At 45.5% G+C, this 23,191-nt stretch overlaps 1 protein-coding gene across 4 annotated transcripts; it reads left to right on the top strand.

The window, feature by feature from the left end:
• Nucleotides 1-14,221: 14,221 nt before the first annotated feature.
• On the top strand, nucleotides 14,222-20,943 carry EOMES (eomesodermin). 4 transcript variants are annotated; one of them, XM_012644542.1, is made up of 7 exons: nucleotides 14,224-14,419; nucleotides 15,418-15,523; nucleotides 16,609-16,763; nucleotides 17,437-17,558; nucleotides 18,023-18,181; nucleotides 18,268-18,329; nucleotides 19,081-20,391. In XM_012644542.1, the coding sequence occupies exons 2-7, from the start codon at nucleotides 15,501-15,503 to the stop codon at nucleotides 19,817-19,819; spliced, it is 1,260 nt and encodes a 419-aa protein (XP_012499996.1). In that variant the 5' UTR covers nucleotides 14,224-14,419; nucleotides 15,418-15,500; the 3' UTR covers nucleotides 19,820-20,391. The 4 variants fall into 4 exon arrangements, with proteins under 4 accessions (XP_012499994.1, XP_012499993.1, XP_012499996.1 ...); XM_012644541.1 differs by having other exon boundaries at nucleotides 14,248-14,278; nucleotides 15,190-15,523; nucleotides 19,081-19,819; XM_012644540.1 differs by having other exon boundaries at nucleotides 14,222-15,523; nucleotides 19,138-20,943.
• The last annotated feature ends 2,248 nt before the right edge of the window (nucleotides 20,944-23,191 follow it).

Below are 23,191 nucleotides of genomic sequence, written 5' to 3'. Positions count from 1 at the left end.
AAAAAGATTCAGATTGGTAGTCATTAAGAAGATATTTTTAAAATCAATAGCTATAATATAACAAATATGATCCCATTAGAAAATATAATGAGACTCCCTTTACAACAAAAATAGCAATATAATCAACGATAAAAATACATATAAGGATACATTTATCCAGAAAAATATCCGCCTATATGATCAAAAACATACTGAGAGAAGACTTGAGTAAATGTTAGAGACATACATTAATTTTGGAAAGAAAGACTATATTGTGAAGATGGTATTTTTTTAAACAAATTTTTAAATTTAATGCAATCTTGATTAAAATTTCTTCTTCTTCTTTTTCTCCGTCTTCTTCTTTTTTTTTTTTTTTGTTGGAAATAAGGTCTCTCTCTGTTGCCCAGGCTAGAAAGCAGTGGCATCATCATAGCTCACTGCAACCTCAAATTCCTATGCTTAAGCAATACTCTTGCCTTCACCCCCTGAGCAGCTGAGACTACAGGTGTATGCCACCACACCCAGCTAATAATTTTTTTAATATATTTTTTGTAGAGACAAGCATCTTTCTATTGTCCAGGCTGGTCTCAAACTCCTGGCCTCAAGCAATCCTCCTGCCTCAGCCTCCCAAAAGTGCTAGATTACAGCTGATTAAAACTTCAATTCTCAATTTCATTTGGAAGAATAAAAATAAAAGAATAGCCAAGAAATTGCTTTAAAAAGAAAGTGGTGAATATTTTGTCCTACAAGAGAAAAACCATATTTATTATAAAGCTAAGATACTTAAAATAGCATGTTGCTAGAACAGAAACAGTCAAACACTTCAGTGGCAGCTAATAGGGTCCAAAATTAAATACAATTATATACGGAAATGTGGTACATATTTTTAAAAGCATTTCAAATCAAGGATAATCAGTAAATGATGTTTGGACAACTGGTTAGCTAATTGTTAGAACATAAAGATTAATTTCTACCCATTCTTTCACTCAAAATTAATTTCAAATGTATCAAACATTTATGATATGATATGAAAGCACTGGAAAACATGTTAGAGAGGGTAAGGATTTTCTGTGGCTTCACATAAAGCCCAACATGCATCAAAAAAGATATTTTTGCAGCACAATTCACAATTGCAAAGATATGAAATCAACCTAAGTGCCCATCAACTAACGAGTGGATAAAGAAAATGTGGTGTATATATACTATGGAGTACTACTCAGCCATAGAAATAAATGAAATAATGTCTTTTGCAGAACTTGAATGGAGCTGGAGACCATTATCCTAAGTGAAGTATCTCAGGAATGGAAAAACAAATACCTATGTTCTCACTTATAAGTGAGAGCTAAATGATGGATGTATATGGTCATAAAGTGGTATAATGGGCATTGTAAACTAAGAAAAGAGGAGGGTGGGAAGGGGGTGGGGGATCAGAAATTACTTGTTGGGTACAATGTACTCTATTCTGGTGACAGGTACCAAAAAATCCCTCATTTTACAGCTAACAAAAATCACTTGTACCCTCTAAATTGATTGAAATAATAATAAAAACAAATAAAAAGATATTTAACTTTTTTATATAGAATAAAATATCATTAAGTCAAAAGACAAATGATAAAATAGGAGGGAATATTTGAAACACTTAGCAAAATATATATATATATATATATATATAATATCCAGAGAACTCTTACTAAACTTAAATATGATGTACAAGTTCACTGACAATTTTTAAAATGCAAATCAACATTGAGATATTTTTCCCTACCAGACTGACAAAGACTAGGTTAGTAATAGCTGGTTTTGGTGAGGATGAGAGATATAGGCACTCTTAAACATTTTTATTTGGAGTGCAAACTGGTACAGTATTTGTGGAAGAGTATTATTGTGTATCAAAATTTTAAACACAAACGTATTTTGATCTAGCAACATAAATTCTAGAGATTTATTCCAAGGAAATAATAGGACAAGCATGTAAAGATGCTTGTGTGAGGATGTTCATTGTGTGGTGTTGCTTATAACAGGAAAAACTGAACTAATATTTCTATATTTACATATAACATATGTATATGCTATATATGTAAATGTAAGATATATACTTATATATAATATATATTATATATATAATATAAATATTATAACATTATATGCCAGCATATCTGGAAAGATATACAACTGTATAGTTAGGATGTTGGTTCGAATTATTTTAAACATTAAGATAATTATTACCTCAAAAGGTAAGGCAGGCCCAACCACCTCAAAAAAGTCCCCAAAGATCCAGGTTCTTTCCCTCTCTCTGATGTGTTGCTTTCACATTGGGTTCCCCTAAAAAGATGTCTCTCCTGGCCCCAAGATGGTGCCAGAGGCAATCAGGCTACTTACATCCTTTTTCTACTTAAGTAGGAATTTGAAGAGAAGAAACCTTTCTCCCAAGCATTGACTCAGTCTTCCCTTTAGGTCTCACTGCGCCAGCATCATCTCCACAGGAATGACCCTTACTGATTGGCTTGGACTAAAGAGGCTCTCTCCAGGTACTGGGGCTGGGATCCCTTTTCCCTGAGGCGTATGGGGGAGGGATGGATATCTGAATACAATAGGAATTCTTTTAAGGAAAAGAAGTGGGATGAGATGGACACTAGGTAGTCACCTGTTGGTGAGTGGTTCTCACTAGGGGGTTGGGTGACAGGTTGTTTTGTTGTTCTTGTTTTGGCTTATTTGCTTTTATTTTCTTTTTTTTACAAAGATCATAAAACATCAGGGGGAAAAAAGTTTTTCCTTGATTATTAAAAAAAAGAAATGTCAGTGGAAAATTCAGACTTTAAAATTGGCTGATTATCAGTAACTCTACCTTCATATGCTGGAAATGTTCAACCTAGGCAATTGCTAGAAAATCGTAAAGTTAGAAGATGAAAGGTAAGCAAGGGGTTCCTTCTGGCATTCTGAGTATTCCCCAAACCCTGTCTGCTTTGCCAACATGCTTGTCTGTGGGTACTCAATAATTTGTAGAGGAAATGTAAGCATTCATTAAGTATTTAGTGCTTGAATATGAGAATACAGGACAGTAAATGTAGCTAAAGCATAGTATCTGTCTTCCTGTCTCCTTTTCATCTTTTCCTCCTTTCTTTAACTTAATATCCCTTCCCTTAATACTCCCTAAAATTATTATAATTAAAAGCTAAGAGTATAAGGTGCCATCCTCAAATAGTCAAAGATTTTAAAATTTTACTAACATTTAAAAATCCAATTCTTGTGAATAATAGGCCTGACAGAAATGCAATACAGTTGTTCACCAAAGCACAAGTACAAGAAGGTTCATACCAGCTCTATCCATAGTAACCCCAGACTGGAAACAACCCAAATGTCTCCAACAGTAGAATGAATAAATTATACATTCACACAGTGGAATACTACACAATAAGGAGACTGAACAAATGCAATTACCAGTATAACATAAGCGAATATCCCATGCATGCGTTGAAAGCCAGACACAGAGAAAACCACACTGTAAGACTCCATTTATACAAAATTCAAAAATAAAGAAAACTAACAGTGGTGATAGAAGTCAAAATGGTTACCTCATGGGAAACAGTGACCAGAAGGAGGAATGAAAGTCTTCCACAGTTACAGAAAATCTGCATTTCTTAATATGGATGCTGGTTATACAAGTGTGTTCAATTTGGTAAAACATATCAAGCTGTGCATTTAGAATATTGGCACTTTTTGTATGTATTGTACTTCAGGGTTTTTTTTTAAGTTCTCTTGAAAAATATGGCCTGAAATTATGCAGGCATTGTCTCTTTATTATAAGTTCTTCTAATGGATGACATGAATATTCTTGGCTGTATAATACTGTCTTACCATGGATTCCCTTCTACTCCCAAACAGTTACAAAACTGAATAGGAAGCTGAAATGCAGAACCTAGTTGGATTCTCAAGCCTTGTTGCTCACTTCTCACACTGTACCCCTTCTTTCAACCCTTCTGAGCCTCAGTTGGCTCATCTGGACAATACTCAGAGGCTTCTGTTGTAATTAAGCCCATGCAATGAGTTTATGCCCTATTTCTGCAACTTAATAGCAGTCTGACTTAATGTTGGTGTCTCCATTTTCTCATCTGTAAATATTGTTAATAATTGTTCCTATCTCTTATGGTTGCGAGGAATAAATAAGCTAAAAGGTGTAAAGCATTGAGTAATGAGCTCGTTCAACAACACTGAATTGCATCAATGCTATGACACACCTTTTTACTGCTTCGAAATCCAGATGCATTGTACAAAGGTGTCTTACAATCACTGTTGGTCAGTGACAGGACAGAGCTGTCATCGCCTATGCATACGGCTTTCATTTTCCTTTTTTATGTGTGCATGAGTGAAATATGAAAATAATACTTTCCCTAAATAAGCAACGCTTTCAATAAGCACAAAATTAAAATTCTAGGGGGCAGCCTTTTTTTCTTCCTGGTAAACTCAATAATGGTGCATATCAATGGACAGCATCATAGATTTGATGAAAGGACCTCATAAAACACCTCATGAAGTTGCTTTAGAAGCCTTCTGGCACTGTTCTATTTTAAAAATATTTCCATGCATCATTTGGTTTTAAAATCAATCATTTTAAACTAGATATTTTTCAATGTTGTTTAAAGCTTCCCTAGGAATTGAGCAATTGAGAGATTGCCCCTGGATGCCATGCGGGAGATTCTCTACATCACATGCTTCCTTTTGTTCTAAACGTGCCCTCTATCTCCCTCCCCCACCTAATCCCAGTAGAGACAGGGCTGGGCACAGGGTATTCCCACAGGCCCTCTCCTGGCTGCCACCTCCCCACTGCTGTCTCAGCTCAAATGTCCACTCTTCAGAAAGGGCCTCCAGCAACCCCCAAACCAATATGTCCAGTGGTTCTCCAACTTTGCTGCACATTGGAATCACCTGGGGGGCTTTTAAGTAATACTGATGCCTGTATCTCGCCCCTCAAAATTCTGATTTAATTGTGCCAGGGTGCTGCCTGGCATCAGGATTTTTAAGAAAGATAATTCTAACGTGCAGCCAAGATTGGGAACTACCGCATTATCCTGTTTGACAATTTTCTGATACTCTCTTATTTGCTGACTTGCTGTTGTCTGTATCTCCCACTTCCTCCTGAGGACATGGGAGCTTGTCCTTGGCAATAACTTCTAGTTCTGTAACCCAAGTAGCCTGCACAATGCTTGACACACATACTAGGTCAACCAGAGTTTTTAAATATCATTGAAACAACTGAGCCTTATAGCGCAACTTTTCAGTGTAGGGAGCTTCAACATCGTCAAGAGTTACCAGTGGATGGGACCGAGGGTAATTCAGGAAGTATTTCAGATCGGGTTACTCCTCGAACCTATGGTAATACACGATTCCTGGCCCGTTTCTGCCCAACCCCATCCTCGCCCCCAGCAGCCACGCCAAGCGGGATGTTTATGGAGCTGCGGGTCCCCTCCAGGTCCCCGCTTTGATCTGACCTAAGGCAACACTGGGACTGTCTAGCAGATCGCTGCCCTGCTCACGAACTTCAGTAGCACAGGGCAGGATCCGAGAGCTTGTTTACCTGCTTCTGGAGTCTCCGAGGACAAACAATGAAGGGGGTCTCAGACAAAGGGAAACTACCCAGCGGGGTTCCGCGCACGCGGAGCGAGGGGGCCCAGCGCTTGCCGTGGCGCAAACCTCTCCTTCCGCGGCGCGCTTCCGGGGGCGCGGGACTGCGGGCCCCGGCCTCTGGGAGGACCGCAGCGTGGGCGTGGGTCGGCGTGGGCACGCGCAGCTGCAGGGAAAGCCCCCAGAGCGCCAATATAATTTTTAAAGCATTTCCCGCCCATCGTGCGCCTGGAATGTGCCAAGCTCGCACAAACTCCGACGTCTCCAGGAACTAACTTCAAGATGTATCTTAAGTTAAAAAGACAAGGTGTTTAATAGTATGTATAAAAGCGTGCAGATGAGTAGGGGAGAGTTAAAGAGAAGTTCAGGTGCGTTTATGTACTTGCTGGAGCAAACATGTAATATAAGAGCCAGGAAACACACACGGGAAACTAATCGTGGTTGCCTTCAGGTAGCGGCGTTGGGAGGCGCGAGACGTTGCAACCTGGTGACTTTGGGCTATTTTGTTTTCAAATTTATGCAATTAAGTTTTAAAGTATATATTGATTTTATATTATATAATATGTACTATATAATATGTATTATATTACATAATGTATTGTTATATATACATATGTACGTGTATGTATTTATTAGCAGTTGGTGGAATCAAAGGCGTCTAAAATGTCCTCTGTGCTGGAAGGTGACCTAAGGTACAAAGAAGACTCGGCGTGAAAAGGCCAAGAGGGAGAGCGAGAGGAAATATGTGGCATCCTCCCCCATATCTTTTCTCTCGACACAACCTGGAATGAGTGGGTGCTTGTGGGGGACAGTGACAAGAGAAACAGAAGCCGTCAACTACCCGAGTGTAATCTCGAGCGCATTTGGAGATCTAAGCCGCCAACAGCAAGCTGGTTGGGGTTTCGAGACCGTCGCCCCCATCCGCTATAAGTGGTAAGCGCCAGGAACCCAGGCCCCAAGACAGCCCTCCCTCGCTCGGTGCTCTGCGCCTGGTTTCGAGACCCTGTCCGAAATTAGCATTGTTTGCTGGGGCCGCGTGGACCAGGGCATGGGTGGGAGCGATTGTGCGTCAAGGTGGGTGCATTCGCCGCGCTCTCAGAGCCCTGAAAGACTCATCTGAGGCGCAGTCGGCGGCTCTGACGGCGAGTGCGCGGTCCCTGGGCTGCGTGTTGCGGGATCAGAGCGGCCGCAGAGGTTCCGCGTACAGAGGAGAGAGAAACCGGAGGAGCCTTCTCGCTTCCCCGCCTCTGCGCAATTGGAGCGTCTGGCGGGAGGCGAGAAGCGCCCCTGAAGTCCCCAAAACCTCAACCCCGGAGCGCGCCTTTATGTGAGAGGCGGGGCCGCCGCGAACCCGAGCGAAGAATGAGGAAAAAGGAAATTTATCAGGAGGGAGGTATGGGGTCTGGAGTGGGGTGGGGAGAGAACGCTGTCGTTTCGTCACCGCTCGCTCTTCGGATTGCCCTCCTATAAAAGCTCAGGGCCCGGGAGACTTCAGTTTTCTGCTCAAGATTTCAGAGTTCCAGGTAGAAGGCACCGCCTTCCCAGCTTCCGAGTCCTCGGGAACTTGCTACTCACAAGTTGTATACCCTCTGGCAAGTTACTTTATCTCACTCAGCCTCGGCTTTTTATCTGTCCAATTCAAGAGGTGGTAGTGCGGGCATAAATGGTATAATGTATGCCAAGGGCTTGGCCCAGCCCCGGCCCCAGCTAGTAGAGTGGTCTACCCATGCCGTGTTTATCCCAAACAAGGGTGGCCACTTTACCCCAAGATTGGGGTTTAAAGCAGAGCTATGGGGCCTGGCTTCCTCCAAAGAAACTCATTCTGAATGCCCAGCGGCTGCAGGTGGGCGCTGAATGCCGTCCACTCTCTTCCCCCAAAGCTCACAAGGTTCCCATTCCACAGCCTACCTCCGACCCTTCCCTCCCGCTAAGAAGACAACGACCCGCACCCAGCCCCATTTACACACACTTAACCACTGGGAGAACCCGATACTCAGACTGCCTGGATCGAAATTCATGGCTACCATTTTTAGCCGTGTGGCTTGAACAAGGGCCTTCCCCTCTTTAAACATCACTTTAATCCTCTTCAAAACGGAATGATAACAGTTTGGGGTGCTGATTTTAAAGTATCATACAAGAAGAGCAGAGCAAAGTCTGACCTATAGTCAGCTGCTGCTGCCTTTATTATTTTCCTCCTTTGCTTGTGGATTTGTGGATTAACTCCATTCTTGAAAAGTCAGTCCCACGTTGATGGGGAAAAGATCCCAGCTGCTCTTTGCTCCCTACTAGATACTCCTTTCCTGTGGACCTTTCTTAATCTATCCACAGATGGGAGGGGGGATCCACGGACCAGCCCGGCCCCTGCCGAATGGTTCAGCAGCCCAGGCAGGCCTGGGCTTGGGGGCCACTACCAGACTTTCCTTGACAGCAGCCCTCTAGGGTTGATCCTGTTCTGCACTTGTCCTCTCAATTTGCAGATGCCGCCACCGAGGCCCGCAGGGACCCACAGCGAGTGGATCCAGATGGCGTCTTTTTCTGGACTTGCAGTTCAGGGTGCCTTCTCCTGGAGCGAGAACCCTGTGGGGGGCTTCCGACTACTCGCTTAACTCCTTCTTGGTCGGGCGTTTAACCAAGTAGGTGGAGAACAAAACCTGAGCTAAATACCCTATTTTCTTTCTTTAACAAGTAATCCGCCGGAACGGCAAAATCCCAGCGGGGAGCGGGAGGGATGGAGGCCCTGGGAAAAACAGAATGCTAATGCGCCTGGAGGGGGCGGAAGGCGCACCCTGATTAGGGCGCCCCAGCCGCTTCCCTTTGAAGTGCACCTTTCCAGCCGCGCTCACAGGGAGAGCACTTGATGGCCCCCACCCCCTTCTGGGGAAATACAAAGGAGCTGATGGAATAACTGGAGACGCTCCTCTCGGGTTCTGACCGACTCACTCCTGCTTCCTACCCCTCATTCACGTTGCTTTTTGACCTGTTTGTCCCTGACCTCCTTCATCAGACTGGAAATCCCTGGGAGGAGATCGACTAAGGTTTATTCTTCCTTGCTTAGCTCCAGTATCTTAGTAAGAGATGGGCTCGGTGGAAGTGTAAAGGGTAGTAATAAGAAAGACTTTAGACCTTCCTGCGTGCCAGGTGCTGTTCTATTTGCTTTATATTATGTATGCTACTATTACTGGTGGGGAAATTGAGGCACATAGAAGTTAAAGAGCTTGCCCGGACTTAAAAAGCTAGTAAAAGTTAGAGCCACAAATACATACAATTCTGAATACTAGGTTCTGCTTTTCTCTTAGGAGTCTGAAAAGGGAGAAGTTTAAGGAATGACCTCTTTGGCTTTACTATCCTGTTGTCAGTCCTTCCTTTCTCCTTCCTTCTCACTCTCTCTTCGTTGGTTATCTTAGGGGCTTAGTTACTTCTGCCAAGTAACTCTCATAACCCAGACTCCCTCTCTCCACATTTCTCACATAGGGCCTGGATGGGAGATTCCAGCTGCCCCTGTCACATTGAAGCGCTGGTCAACAGGATTGGGTTCCGCCCACCTGTTGTGTAGACATCCTGCTGCACCTGTATCATAGGAGCGCCTTCTGTTGAAACATTAATTTTCAAAGGCTCTGCCAACTCTGTTAGTGATGTGCAATTGATTTACATTCAGGGTAATATTTCTCCCTGGTGGAATGATATTTGCTCCCCTTAATAGTTGTATTGCAATTCTGGTACTAGCTTTTCTGTTTTTCTATTTTTCCGGTGAAAGAATGTTAGCATTGACAAATATACAAAAGCCATGCAATAATGTAAGAATTTTGGGATAGAAAAAGTCTTTAAAAAGATGCAAAATATCTTTAAAAGTCTAAAAAAGATGAAAAAGTCAGGTCTATTAATTTACACAGATCTGTTCTCTTTTTCTTTTAGGGAAAAAAAAATCACTTTAGTCTTTGTGATTATAAAGCCCAAGACCTGACACTGTCTTTGGCCTATGTTAGCTGTTCTAGTGCACAGATTTAGTAACCCTTTTCATTTCACCATGAGCACTTACTAAGTCCCAGGTTTTTCAAGGTGGAAAAGCAAGCAAGCCAGATGGAGCCCTATATAACTTTCATATATCATGTAGTGATAATTAGCCAAACATTCCCATAATATACTTTTTGTGAGAGTGTTTTACTTTCTTTGCCTCGTATGACTTTTCTTGTTATTTATGGGAATTCCTGTAAATATGATGAGGAAGATGTTGATGATGATAATGGTGATGACAAAACAGCAGCTAAATCCAGAATTCATTTGCAGTTTCAAAAATACTTTAATAAAAAAGGTAAGTCAAGATTATATGCTATTGCCAAAGATTCCTGACTCAATGTTTAGGAAAAGGTAATTTATTTTTTGTAGCAAGTAACTTTTAGTGTGTTTATTTATTAATTTCTATCTAGGATTGCCTCCCCTCCTCATATTTTAACACTGAACAACAATCGCACTTGACAATTGCAACAATGTAGGACTGATAGCTAAGATAATAGTTTAAATTGGTCATATTTATTTGAAAAAATATGGTGGGTTTAATATAACCTTTTGCCTCACACATTTGTAGATCTGGTGTGTGTGTACGTGTGTGTGTTTAAAGCAAGTGATAAGTTTATTTCAGTGTAACGGTGAAATGTAAATTCTATAAATTCTTATAAAAATGAAACTGTGTTGGTAGGAATATCTTGCTGTTGTCAGCAGAATCAACACTACTTGTCCTTGCCAAAATGTTTTATCTTATGGGATATTTTCTTTTAAAAAGAAAGAAAGAAACATGAACAACCTTAACAGTGATGAAAGCTCCCTCCCCCTTTGGAAAGCACAGCAGAGGTGGCAGATCTGGCCATCAGAGAACAAAGGGCCAAACAGTGAACCTGAGATGGTGAAATAAAATGTAACATCAACAAAGAAAGGGCCATAGATAAATAGTAAAAGGACCAATTTGCCACAAAAAACCTATTGACATTTTCCCAGAGTCCAGGCGAAGCGCTGGTGACCGGTTAATGTTGGAATGTTTTCCTAGGGTTAAAAGGAGAACCGGCAGCAAGTCTGCTCAGAATTTACAAAGTGTTTGAATAACACGGACAGTGTTTTGATAACACGTTTTTAGTGGGGGTGAAAATAATAGTATTTATTGAGACATTTATATGGGCCCCCTTGGTTGTGGGGGGTTGGGGCAGGGAGAGAGGTAAACCATATATCATTGCACTCACCTATAACTCACTTCTGTAATTTATTCGTACATGTGTATATTATTTGATGTGTAATAGTCCTGTTACAACCAAATACTTCTCAGTTTTGCTTTTAAAAGATCAATGCATTGATAGTGGTTACCTTGAAGGGAGAGAAAAAGATAAAGAAGTCACTTGGTCAAGTTGGCAATAACTGCGTTATCAGACTAAGGCAGTGGCATAAAGTTGCATATTGTCCTCAGGACAACAGAGTGTGAGATCTTCAGTATGTTCACACACAGACTTGGCTTTGGTTTCCATGCAGTCTTCAAAAGTTCCTGCTTGCTCCATCTCAGGCTGAAAGGTGCAAGATTTGAGTTAATCCAGCCAGCATTTGGGTCTGGGGTTTCAAGGGGTCTCCACATTTCCTCCCAATGTTGATGTTTTTGTTCAATGTATTCCAATACACTGTCAGTCGAGCCACATAAAACCAGGCACCTTTCAATAAATGTCTCATTTGGATTTCATGAAGCTTGGGGTGTAATTGAAATCAAACAGCAAACAGGCTGTAAGGCTCTGTTATTTGCTCACTCAATCTAAGGAGAGTGCTGCCTGACATGTTCACAGAAGCCACTGCTTTAGCTTTCTTTTCTGTTCTTATTTCTGGAAAGGAGTGCTTGGATTTTAAAATTCGGTTGGGACATGTGAAAATACTTTTTATGTCTCTTTACCTGGTAATAAGTAATTTTTGCTCAGCAAAAGGAAGGCCCATTCCAAGTAGGAAATCACAGATTTGCCCATCTATAACTCTCCAACATTTTAGATTAGTACATTCCATATGTAATAATAATAATATAATTAACACAAAAGAACCATTAAATGAGATGTATTTATCTCTATGCAGCCAGAAAAAAATATCTGTAGTTGTAGCAGTGCTTTCCATTATTTTAATGATGAATTTTAATATATACTTATAAGTGTAATATAATATGTATATATTGTCCATGTTCCAAAAATCTTGGATCCCAAAGTAATTTTGTATAACCTGAATTTTGATTCTCTTTGAATTTGTCTTTGCTTCTCTATCTGCAAAATGTGTTGAAGTTTGGATAAAATAATCGATTTACTGGGGAGGTAGGGAGAAGTAAACCGAAATTCCCTGCCTGCCAAGAATCCATAAAATCCTAGTTATACATACTGCGTATATATGTATATTTAATAATTAGGTGGCACTCATCTTGAACTCACGCGCTTTCAAGAGCTTGCTCGAGGCTGGAATAAAATCAACCCTTTCTGATGTGGCGCGGGGGACAGCTGGCCCGCGTTATTTGCGCCAGAGTGGGTCGGAACGATGCCTGTTGCCTGCAATGGCACTTTGCCACGCGAAGCGTTTCCTTAACCGCTTCAAAAGCATTTTGAAGGGACACCGAGGCCCGCTTCTCGCTGTTAAAGTGCAAAATTGCCACGTACCCTCGGCTACCGTATCTCCAAGTAACGTGAGATTCAGTCTCATCTCTACTTTCTTCCCTTGAACATTCTGCAGCTTAGGTCAAGGCTAATGTAGAGGAGTCCACGAGTCGTAACCGGGACGCGCTAGCCCAGGGCTAGGTCGCTGAAGGCGCCCAAGTGCGCAGCCGCTTTCGTTCCAGGCGCACTCGTATCCCTCACGGAATCTCCACGTTGAAAATCACGAAGTCTTCAAAAGCGCTATACTATTTGAAAAATCAATCTCCAAGACTTCCCTAGGTCAAAATATAACTAAAGCAAAGAAGGTAGGAATGGACAGCGGAGTGATCTGAGCCGCGCCAAACCTGAACTTAACTGATGGGACGAAATGCAGGAAGCGCAGTGCTAAGCGCATTCTGTGCCGGCTTTCTGGGGATCTGCTCCCGACTGCTCTGGCCCAGGCCACTGCCCCGGCCCGCTCATCTTAACCTGCCCCCTCCTCTCTGGTTGTGCCTTGACCCTGAAAACCTTCGCGCCCTCCTGGTTTTCAGCACCACAAAAAAACTGTGATAAATGCCCTGGAGCGCCCGAGTGCATTAAGGACCGCCTGGCTCACTGAGACCCAGACACGCCGACGTTGGTGCTGCTGTGGTTTGAACCTGGGTTGGAAAGCTTCGCTCTGTTCTACGCTGGCGTGTGCGCGCTCAGCAAATCCTGCGGCCGCCTCATCTGTTGTGGGCGAAGAGTTTCCCGTGTGATCGCGTTGTTGGGGAAGCAGAGTCCCAACATCTCAGCCGGAAAACGCGCTCCCACAGCGATTACTAGCGGCATCAGTAATTGCTTATTAACAGCGAATATTCGGACTTTTCCTTATCCTCAACCAAACCTGCCCCCCCACCCGCTTCTGTAGTAATAAAACAATAAAATATGACGGTACCGGTCTTAACTCTATCTGCGGAAAACGCAGCGAAGAAACAGGCAGCTGGGGCAAAGTGACTTAATTCAATATCAAACTGATTATTTCACTAATTATTCTACCTTCTGTGTTGTGCCACAGAGTACAGGCTCGGGGAATCCTAGCCGCATGGCTGCTAGGGAACCTTTGTTTCTTGGTGTCAGGCCCAGCTGAAGATGGGGGTGGGGAAAACGGTGGGGAGGAAAATCTGGGATTCAGGAAAATTGAGCAGCGTGGATTTTAAACTGTAAGGAGTAAAAGTGATTGCCTCTCCGAAAGCAGGCATGTTGGCGTAGGGATGAGGATGTTAGCCTGGGTGGGATGGGGTACCGGTCCCCAGCACCCCACCCCACCCGGGCTTCTGATTGAGAAACTGAAAGCTTAGTTTCTCAAGGATGGCGTTGTACCTTGATGATCCCCGGAATCCCAAAAGCAGAGCATGAGGGTCCTCTCCACAAACTCTTCCCTCTGGGTAAAAGGATAGGACCAAATAAAAAATGGTTTCTCTGTGTTGAAGGCCAGGGAGTCCTTCTCTGCCAAGAGGAAGGTGTGTCTTGAAGTTACAGCTTATGATAAGGAAAGAGACTTCTCCTGGCGCCTGTCTCCAACTCGCCCCAGTTCCCCACCCTCAGGGACCCGCGCTTCCCTGCATGCAGTCAGCTTGAACAGTCTTTCTCCCTCCGGCCTCTAAAACCAGTTCCAGCCTCCTCATTGTCTGAGCAGAGAGCTAGGATGACTTATGTGCTAAAGGTGGACCCACTATGGAGACCCCAAATCCTGTTCCCCTAAACTCCAGAGAAATACAGACACCAGGACTGATTCTCACAACCGGACAGAGTCTCAAAAAAAAAAAAAAAAAAAAAAAAGAAAGAAAATCAGGCTAAAGGACAAGAAAGTCGTAACTGACTTGATCCAATTAGTAAATGCCTAATTGAATTAGTGTCACCTCCATCAGCCAATAGGAGGGTCCCCGGGCTGTGGGGCCGTGAAGCCCCTCCCTGCCCGCACGTATATAAAGCAGCCAGTGACAGCCCGCAAGTTTCCAAGTGGCCAACTTGACCAATGGTTTGGCAATCGAGAAGGGGAAGAAAGGTGCGGGCTAGTGGGTGGATGGGGACAAAGATCTAAGTCCCCTTCTTCCTGGGTGTAAGTGTAGGAGAAGGGTGGAGGTTCTGAGGAGCAAGAGGGACGGGGAAGGAAAAGGAGAGTGCTTCTCGGTCGGTTTTCACCTCCTGTCTTCAAACTCAGGGCGCTTTCCTTTCGGAAAGGATACTGGATTCAGGGCGCACAAGTGCGCGCTGTAGCCGCCCTCGAGTCGGCAGTTGGGTAGCCCCAGCGCGGAAGGAAGGGGAAGTTACCTTCCCCTCGGAAGAGGGCGCTGGCTCCCCCATCCTGCCTTTATAATAAGGCCACCGAAGGAGAGGAAGCAGCCAGCTGCCGTCTGCGCTTTGCAAAGCATGCAGTTAGGGGAGCAGCTCTTGGTGAGCTCAGTGAACCTGCCTGGCGCGCACTTCTATTCGCTGGAGAGTGCGCGAGGCGGCGGCGGCAGGAGCGCGGGCCACCTCCCTGGCGCGGCCCCCTCGCCTCAGAGACTGGACTTAGACAAAGCGTCCAAGAAGTTCTCGGGCAGTCTCTCGTGCGAGGCGGGAAGCCGGGAGCCAGCAGCAGCCAGCGCGGGGGCCCCCGCAGCCATGCTCAGTGACGCCGACGCCGGGGACGCCTTTGCCAGCGCTGCGGCAGTGGCCAAGCCTGGGCCCCCGGACGGCCGCAAGGGCTCCCCCTGCGGGGAGGAGGAGCTGCCCTCCGCCGCTGCCGCCGCCGCCGCCGCCGCCGCCGCTGCCGCCGCCACCGCACGCTACTCCATGGACAGCCTGGGCTCGGAGCGCTATTACCTCCAGTCCCCCGGGCCTCAAAGCTCTGAGCTGGCTGCGCCCTGCTCGCTCTTCCCGTACCAGGCGGCGGCTGGGGCGCCCCACGGATCTGTGTACCCGGCTCCCAACGGGACGCGCTACCCCTACGGCTCCATGCTGCCCCCCGGCGGCTTTCCCGCGGCTGTGTGCCCACCCGGGAGGGCGCAGTTCGGCCCGGGAGCCGGCGCGGGCAGTGGCGCTGGCGGCAGCAGCGGCGGGGGTGGCGGCCCCGGCACCTATCAGTACAGCCAGGGGGCTCCGCTCTACGGCCCGTACCCTGGAGCGGCAGCGGCGGGATCTTGCGGAGGATTAGGAGGCTTAGGGGTTCCAGGTTCTGGCTTCCGCGCCCACGTCTACCTGTGCAACCGGCCTCTGTGGCTCAAATTCCACCGCCACCAAACTGAGATGATCATTACGAAACAGGGCAGGTGAGCGCAGCGTGGAGGGGCCCCTGGGTGCGAGGGTAAAGGGTAAATCTGTGGTTCTGGGGAAGGCCGAGGTGAGGGAGCTGTACCCATTCGTTCCTCGCTCTGCTTGGAGTGTTTTTCCGTGCGCATTAAGTATCCGTAGACTTCGCATCTCCAATGCAGTGCCCCTCTCCTTTCGCGCACCAGCATGTTATGCAGGGTGCTAATGTTTCAGCTGCACTCTCCTCTCTCCTCCCATCTTCCTCACCTGAACAGACCAGGGGCGGGGGGCGGAAATGGAAATTCGGACATGTCCACTAGCTAGATTCTCTAGACTCCCGCTCAGCAGTATGCTGGTGCATGCCTGCATGCCGGCGAGGAGCCACGGGTGGAGGAAGGCGCGAGAGATGGCCACCTGAGCGCAGTAGATGGGCTCCCGCAGTTTAGGCGCCAGGGTCTCCATGGGAAGCCTCCGGGAGGTGGGCATGAGGACTAGAGCGCTGGTGTCGGAAGGTTGCTCGGAGTAGGTGGTTAGACCAACCCTGGAGCCAGACCAGGCTCGGGTTCGGTATGCGAGAAAGTTCAGATACACATCCAACTGCTAACAGTGGTTACTTCTGGGGAAAGCAAGGGGTGGGTGCTGGGAGAGAGGCACTCAAAGGGTGCTTTTAGCCTAAAGTTTATATATATACACACACATATATGTGCGTGTGTGTGCGTATATATATATTTTTAAACAAGCGCAACTTAATGTTCTCTGATACTTGGGCATTTAAAGATTAATAATTTTTAACTTACTGGGAGAAAATGAGCATCTGAGAGGATTGGGAGGGTTGAGTGGGGAGAGGGCTAAGAAGCACATGCATTTGGGAAATACGCTGGGGCAAATTATTTTGTAAAAAAGGTAGATGTTCCAAGAGTTGCCAACTCAAAATATTTTAAATAATTTTGAGCCACTTGATCTACTATTGTTCTGTTTATTGCAAACTTTTAAATGTCGTACTCCAACCCTATCCTAGGTATCAGGGGAACCTGCCCGTGTCTGGGCCCGTTCTCTCTGGCATCTGGATTTAAATCACTTTTTCTGGTTCTGTTCCCTTGCACAGGCGCATGTTTCCTTTCTTGAGCTTCAACATAAATGGACTCAATCCCACTGCCCACTACAATGTGTTCGTAGAGGTGGTGCTGGCGGACCCCAACCACTGGCGCTTCCAAGGGGGAAAGTGGGTGACCTGCGGCAAAGCCGACAATAACATGCAGGGTGAGGAAAGAGGAGGTCCAGGCTGGGAGGAGCCCGGCGGGGAAGAAACCCTTGACTCAGACAATTCACATTTAAATCTAGCACTTTTTTTTCCCCTAATCTGAGGCCTAGAGGTGTTAGTATGAGTTTCTTTGTGTTGACTGATGGAAAGCAGAATTGCTAAGTCAGAGTTCTTGCCTACCGATATACAGATATTTAAAGCCTTTAATTATGACAGTACTCTAGCCCTCAATCCCTATATTTGAGAAACTAATAGTCATAAGCTCTCTGGATGGGAATGGGCTCCTGGCATTCTAACATTTGTTTGAGAAAACCCTGGCCAAGGTTGGGTTCACCCATAAGTCCTACTACCTTCCATCAGGCGTTAACCTTCCAGCTTTAGAAGTCCCCAGATTGACCTTCAGGAGTCATCTCCTGTTAGCTCTGTTTTTAAATTTTGAGATACTATTAAGTGCCTTGTCCAAGGAAGGCTGGAAGTACAGGGGACCTAGGAGGGATATCAGTGAGGTCACACTTGTCTCCACTGGCCTCCTTAAGCAGCTTTTGGTGGGAGACTTGAGCTGTAAGTCTAGCTCTTGCATCTTGCCCATAGCTAACAGACATCCCTCCCCTTCCCCCTTTTGTAAACAGCCCTACATGCTTGGGTTTTGTGTTTTGTTTCATTTTCTCTTAGGCAACAAAATGTATGTTCACCCAGAGTCTCCTAATACTGGTTCCCACTGGATGAGACAGGAGATTTCCTTTGGGAAATTAAAACTCACCAATAACAAAGGCGCAAATAACAACAACACCCAGGTAGAGTGACAGAGGAGGAGGGGTTGTCTTCTGGCTCTGGCTGTAGATCTCTTTCCTAACAAGAGTCCACATTCTTTTCCACTGTATTTATAATATTTGCAGTTGTGCCCTGTTTGCTCACCTATTTCTAACTTTTTTTTTTTTCCTATTGACTTTTCTCATTTTCACTTTCTTATTGGATTTCAATAACAATGAGTTGACTATTAGGAACAGAAATACTGAAATCTTTGGGAATTTAAAAAACAAAGAGGAAAGCATGTTTATCAAATGCTCAAACCTGGCTATGTTTTAAATTTAAAAAGTGGCAATAAGAAGATCTTAAAAATGGCAATAAACAAAGAAACCTGTTGGTGGGGAACATTCAGGACTCCCATTCCAAAATAGATAATTTGTCAAAATTTGCTTTTGTTGAGCCCCTAAGAGACTTTTAGATTTTGCAACATTTTTTTCTGTACCCTTTCCAGATGATAGTCTTACAATCTTTACACAAATACCAACCACGACTGCACATCGTTGAAGTTACAGAGGATGGCGTGGAGGACTTGAATGAGCCCTCGAAGACCCAGACCTTTACCTTCTCAGAAACACAGTTCATTGCAGTGACTGCCTACCAAAACACTGATGTGAGTGTTCCAAACATCCCAAGAATCTGTAAAGCAAAGGTCCAGCGTGATAAAGCACTCAATGACTGTTTCTCTCCCCTCTCTAGATTACTCAACTAAAGATCGATCATAACCCCTTTGCAAAAGGCTTCAGGGACAACTATGATTCGTAAGTGCAGCTTTTATTCACACTTGCATGGTTATCTTTGAACAGGACATATATCAGATGCTTTGCTGAGAATATATTCTAGGAAGAACTTTCATGTTTGGGACTTTACCTGTTTATATTTTTGCATATTCTTTTGCCTTTACTAATCTTGCTTTAGAATTTTCACAAAGGAGTTTTGTTAATTTCTAAAGAAACGTTAAGGGCTTAAAAACGAGGAGATTCTTTTTTTAACATTTGAGTAGAGACTTGAAATTTTAAGAATCTGCATTTATATACCTTCCTCTCCATTTGATCCAACTTTTTTATTCTCTCAAGAGCAGATATTATTACTCCTCTCTCCTTTCTTTTTACATAAGAAAAACCTGAAACTAAGAGGATGTAATTTCACAACATGAAACAGCAAAGCCCTGCTGTTTTTAAAATCCGGGTTTTCTAACATCACAGCCAGTGTTCTTTCTATCACATTGACAAGGGAAGTTTGCGCTGAGTTTTTCATGTTGCAGGACTTGTAAAGGTGGATTTTCTGTAGTTTAAATACTTAATGCCTCGGAGAAAACTTTTTTTTGCATGGTGGGAAATTTTTCCTGATAAGCCAAGAGTCTAGCTAAAATGGGCCAGTTCCTCCAGCCCAACAGACCAGTGTTCTTGGTACAGATAACTGACACCACAGGCCTTTTTGATTTCTGGGAGGCGGTTTGTTTGGGGACAACATTAGGGTTTTTTTTTTTAAGTGTTTCTCTTTATATTGTAGCATGTACACCGCTTCAGAAAATGACAGGTTAACTCCATCTCCCACGGATTCTCCTAGATCCCATCAGATTGTCCCTGGAGGTCGGTACGGCGTTCAATCCTTCTTCCCGGAGCCCTTTGTCAACACTTTACCTCAAGCCCGATATTATAATGGCGAGAGAACCGTGCCACAGACCAACGGCCTCCTTTCACCCCAACAGAGCGAAGAGGTGACCAACCCTCCCCAGCGGTGGCTTGTCACGCCTGTCCAGCAGCCTGGGACCAACAAACTAGACATCGGTTCCTATGAATCTGAATATACTTCCAGCACCTTGCTCCCATATGGTATTAAATCCTTACCCCTCCAGACATCCCATGCCCTGGGGTATTACCCTGACCCAACCTTTCCTGCAATGGCAGGATGGGGAGGTCGAGGTTCTTATCAGAGAAAGATGGCAACTGGACTACCATGGACCTCCAGAACGAGCCCCCCTGTGTTCTCTGAAGATCAGCTCTCCAAGGAGAAAGTCAAAGAGGAAATTGGCTCTTCTTGGATAGAGACACCCCCTTCCATCAAGTCACTAGATTCCAATGATTCAGGGGTATACACCAGTGCTTGTAAGCGAAGGCGGCTGTCTCCCAGCACCTCCAGTAATGAGAATTCTCCCTCCATAAAGTGTGAGGACATGAATGCTGAAGAGTACAGTAAAGACACCTCAAAAGGCATGGGAGGGTATTATGCTTTTTATACAACTCCCTAAAGAGTATTTTAACCTCATAAAAATTAGCTAACTTTTTGCAGATGGACCTGGTGGTGTTTTTTGTTGTCTTCTTTGCCTAGGTTGCCAAAAAGATGTTTGCCTTCCACCTTGATGCATCCTGTTTTGTGCAATTCTCTTAAAGAAGGTGCCAAAGCTTTTTGATTGCTGCAGGTAACTGAAACAAACCTAGCATTTTTTTCCTTTTTAAATAAAATTAATGGAGGACTTTAAAGTGTTTTAAAATTTGAAGGTTATTCGAGGTTCTGGGATTATTTATTGGAAACACTAAACATTCAGAGAAATAGCCTGTAAACATTGAATACCCAGTGCTATCAAATGAGTTAAAACGTTTGATTCTCATTTCTAGTCATAAATCTTTAAGCAAATAGAAACTGAGTGTTAAGGTGCTTTTGCTTCTGGAAGAGAAGGGCTGGGCCTTAAGCTTCAGCAGGGGACTTTCTGCTGTTACATTCTGCCAGGGGCAAAAGATATTAGGCCTGGGAATCAAAAAAAAAAAAAAAAAATTCTGTGAAAGTGCTGGTTTTACCTGATTTTGATTCCTCACAGGCTTTGGAACAAGCCATGTTTGCCCGAGTCCAGGATTGCCTCACTTGAGACTTGCTAGGCCTCTGCTGTGTGTTGGGGTGGCAGTAGAACTCAGGAGAGAGCAAGGGAGGAAGTCGCCAAAAAAAAAAGAGAGAATTTAAAAGTGTACAGTTGTGTGTGTTTAGATACACTGTAGAATAATGTGGAATATATTGTACAAATAGTCTACATAAGTGTCTGAGATAATGTAAAATCGGTGCTTTGGCTTTGTAAAGAATTTGCAGATCACCTAACAACAGCTGCAGGGGCAAGGGGATAGTCTCATCATCCCCATGATGTTTGGGAATATTCTGTTTACTTCTTAGATAGTTAAGAATGTATTCAGCTACTCTGTACTAACTTGAACTATGTTTAAGGAAACCTCCTGTTCCATCCTACTCCTTTGCCATCCCCTCTCGCCAACTTGTTAATGTGAAGAAACTAAAACCTAATGCCACAGCTCCTATAGGCTTTTTAGAGATCTTGGATTTTTATGTACAGTCTTAGTCATTTTTAATAAATGTGGTTAATTAAGGGAATGAGCTTAGCTCTCTTCTGTACTGTGGGTTTTAATTTTTGTTTTAAAGATCTCATTTTGCTTCCTCTTCCATCCTTTTCAAGCTTGAACAGTGCCTCACTAATTACCACACCTCCTCCCCATAGAAGGCTCCAGAATCTCTAACTGGATACTGTAGTCAGGAGGGGGTGGCAGTGGGGATGCTTTTGTTTATCTTCTTTTTTCCTTGAAATGGAACAGGGCTATTTCCTCACCCCACCGGGAAGTCTAGACAATGGGGGGAGGGTCCGGGGAGACAGTGCTGCCGCTGAGATGCGAGATTGCCCAAGTCAGACTTAATCCAAGCCTCGAAAACCTCCGCTCCTGGTCCTTGGAGATCGGGCTCTGCCACGGCCCTTAGACACTTAGTTCTCTAGGTTTACCTCGGGCCACTCATCCTTGGGCCTACGCAGGTTCCCCGGGAACCCCCGCGGCCCTTTGAGCGCCCACGAGCTCCAGGTCCCTGAGGCGCCGCGGGGCGCGGGGGCTGCCCACAGCTCGGCTTCAGCTCCCACCTGCGGCTTTCCTCTGACCCGAGACACTGGTGCACGCGCCCGCCGCGGGCTGCGCGCCTCGGTAGCTGCTGGGCGGCATCCTTTGCCCGTAGCCAAACTTGGCCCCGGACGCTGGCGCTGCCGCGCGGGCTGGGGGCGGGCGTGGCAGGCACAAAGGAGGATTCCAGTAGTTCCGCGAACCGAGGCTCTGCAAACAGCGGCTGGGGAAGGGTTCACCTCGCGCATAGTTCCATTTATTTTGCTCATACTTCCTGGGAGGACGAAGGACATCCCATTCCCTGATAGAAGCCTAGGCTGGCTGAAGAGTTAAACCAACGAGTGGTGCGGAGGGCCCTTTGTCCCCCAACTCCACCCCGCCATGGCCCGCGAGGCTTATCAGCAGACGGCTTCAGGCCCAGCTTGCAAACCTTTCCAGCCCCCTCCTGACCCTCCCGGGGTAAAGGTCTGGCTGGGAGGGTCATTCTGCTAACTGCGTGGCGCGGAAATGCAGCTGCTAAGAGGATTAGCTGCTGGGAGGCGAGCAATCAGCCGGGACCTCCTCCCCTTCTGCGCCCAATTAAGGCCGCCGGGAGCTTGTACTTCGACTGTCGGGTCTCCCATCCCCTCCATCCTTCTGGGACGGAGTGCTTCCCGCGCCGCCCGTGACCTTGGGGGCTCCAGCTCCAGCTCCGCGTTTCTGATGGTGGCCGCTCAAAACGCTTTGGGAAAGCTCTCCAAATTTCACCGGGAAGCTGGGGGCGAAAGCTTTGAAGATTTGCTTTTTATTATTTACTGTGGATGACAGATTTAAACTGGGGAAGGGGGACTGATAGCCCGCCTATCTTGGTCGGCGCCTTCCCCTTACCCCCTTATGTCCGCATCCAACTGTCGCGTATTGGGAGATGAGATGGAATTTCAAAACGATGCTCTATTTCCGCCCTGTAGAAAGCCCGAAGATGCTAATCACCGCCGGGATAAAGCTGACTCTGGCCCTAGTCTATTTCGAGTCCTGTATATTTTTGCACCATACAGTAAAAAGAACCTGGTACTTGTGAAAAGTCCCTCACAGTGTTTAATAGAAACGTAAGTGGCTGAGTGGCCCCAATTAACACCTTGTGATAAGGCATTCCTAAGATGGAGTGTCAGACACCAAATTGTGAAGAGATGTATCTAATTAATCCTCCCAGGATGACACCGATAAACAACCCTCTATTTAAATAAAGATCAAGGGTTCGGCGCCCCGTTTGTTTACATTCTCCTCCCGGGCCCGCGTTTGCGCTGCCGCAGGCGGCGTTCCCCGCGCCGGGCGGAGACGCTGGCTTGAGTCTGCCGAATAGTCCTGGTTCGCTTCTCCTCCATTCTTGCCCCAGACAGAAAAAAAACATAGCAAAACAAACTGCAACGAAAGAGGAAAAAGCAGTGCAAAGAGGACCCGATTCGGAGTTGGAAATACTGTTATTTGCCATTTTCCACGCAAGCCCTTTACGTCGCCACTTTTTGGTGGTCCGGTGGGGGGTGGGGGGAGGAGCGAGGAAAAGAGGGAAAAAAGCAGCCCACTTGTAGCCCCTGGAATTCTTTCCTGCTTCGGGGAGAATTGGGAGCAGGACCTTCCTCCGACCCCCACCCCGCCCCGTCACGAGCTCGAGTTCGCTCCCCGTGGTTCCAAGATTCCAGGATTCCTGGCGCGGAAGCCGAGAATTGCTGAAAGGTAGGGTCGCTGTCCTGAGGGCGGGGTGA

Source organism: Propithecus coquereli, unplaced genomic scaffold (assembly GCF_000956105.1).
Source record: "Propithecus coquereli isolate 6110/MARCELLA unplaced genomic scaffold, Pcoq_1.0 Scaffold214, whole genome shotgun sequence".
NCBI lineage: Eukaryota > Metazoa > Chordata > Mammalia > Primates > Indriidae > Propithecus > Propithecus coquereli.
This window is presented reverse-complemented; position numbering and strand designations above follow the sequence as displayed.

What these genes read in the sequence shown, in the direction of transcription:
- EOMES (XM_012644539.1), top strand. Translation starts at nt 14,643, where the DNA reads ATGCAGTTAGGGGAGCAGCTCTTGGTGAGCTCAGTGAACCTGCCTGGC. An exon ending in CAAATAACAACAACACCCAG is followed by an intron (nt 17,559 to 18,022) that starts GTAGAGTGACAG and finishes TACCCTTTCCAG; the next exon opens with ATGATAGTCTTACAATCTTT. An exon ending in TTCAGGGACAACTATGATTC is followed by an intron (nt 18,330 to 19,080) that starts GTAAGTGCAGCT and finishes TTTATATTGTAG; the next exon opens with CATGTACACCGCTTCAGAAA.